General features: G+C 69.3%; 1 protein-coding gene across 1 annotated transcript in view; it reads right to left on the reverse strand.

The window, feature by feature from the left end:
* The window catches only part of LOC104532216 (hairy/enhancer-of-split related with YRPW motif protein 2), a 9,967-nt gene that overhangs the window by 200 nt on the left and 9,555 nt on the right, over positions 1-212 (reverse strand). Inside the window, 1 exon segment of the mRNA XM_029087304.1 lies at positions 1-212. This exon segment is cut by the window's right edge and continues 254 nt beyond it. Coding sequence (XP_028943137.1) covers positions 1-212 — 212 coding nt within the window.

Genomic DNA, 212 nt, shown 5'->3' on the forward strand with positions numbered 1-212 from the left:
GCGGCTGCCGCGGCGTGAACGTTAGCCGAGAGGGACAAGAGGGAGGTAGAGAGAGGGGGGACGCAGGGAGCGACGCTGCCAGCGGAGGGGACTCTGAGGGCGGCGTCGGCGTGGGCAAAGGTGGCCGTGAGAAGCGCAGAGCCGTGGGGCGGCACGTCTGAGGAGAGTCTGCACGCGGCAGCGTCGGAGCCATGGAGTCTGTTTGGCTGCAG

The sequence above is a fragment of the Antrostomus carolinensis genome, unplaced genomic scaffold (genome assembly GCF_000700745.2).
Source record: "Antrostomus carolinensis isolate BGI_N321 unplaced genomic scaffold, ASM70074v2 scaffold17051, whole genome shotgun sequence".
Lineage (NCBI taxonomy): Eukaryota > Metazoa > Chordata > Aves > Caprimulgiformes > Caprimulgidae > Antrostomus > Antrostomus carolinensis.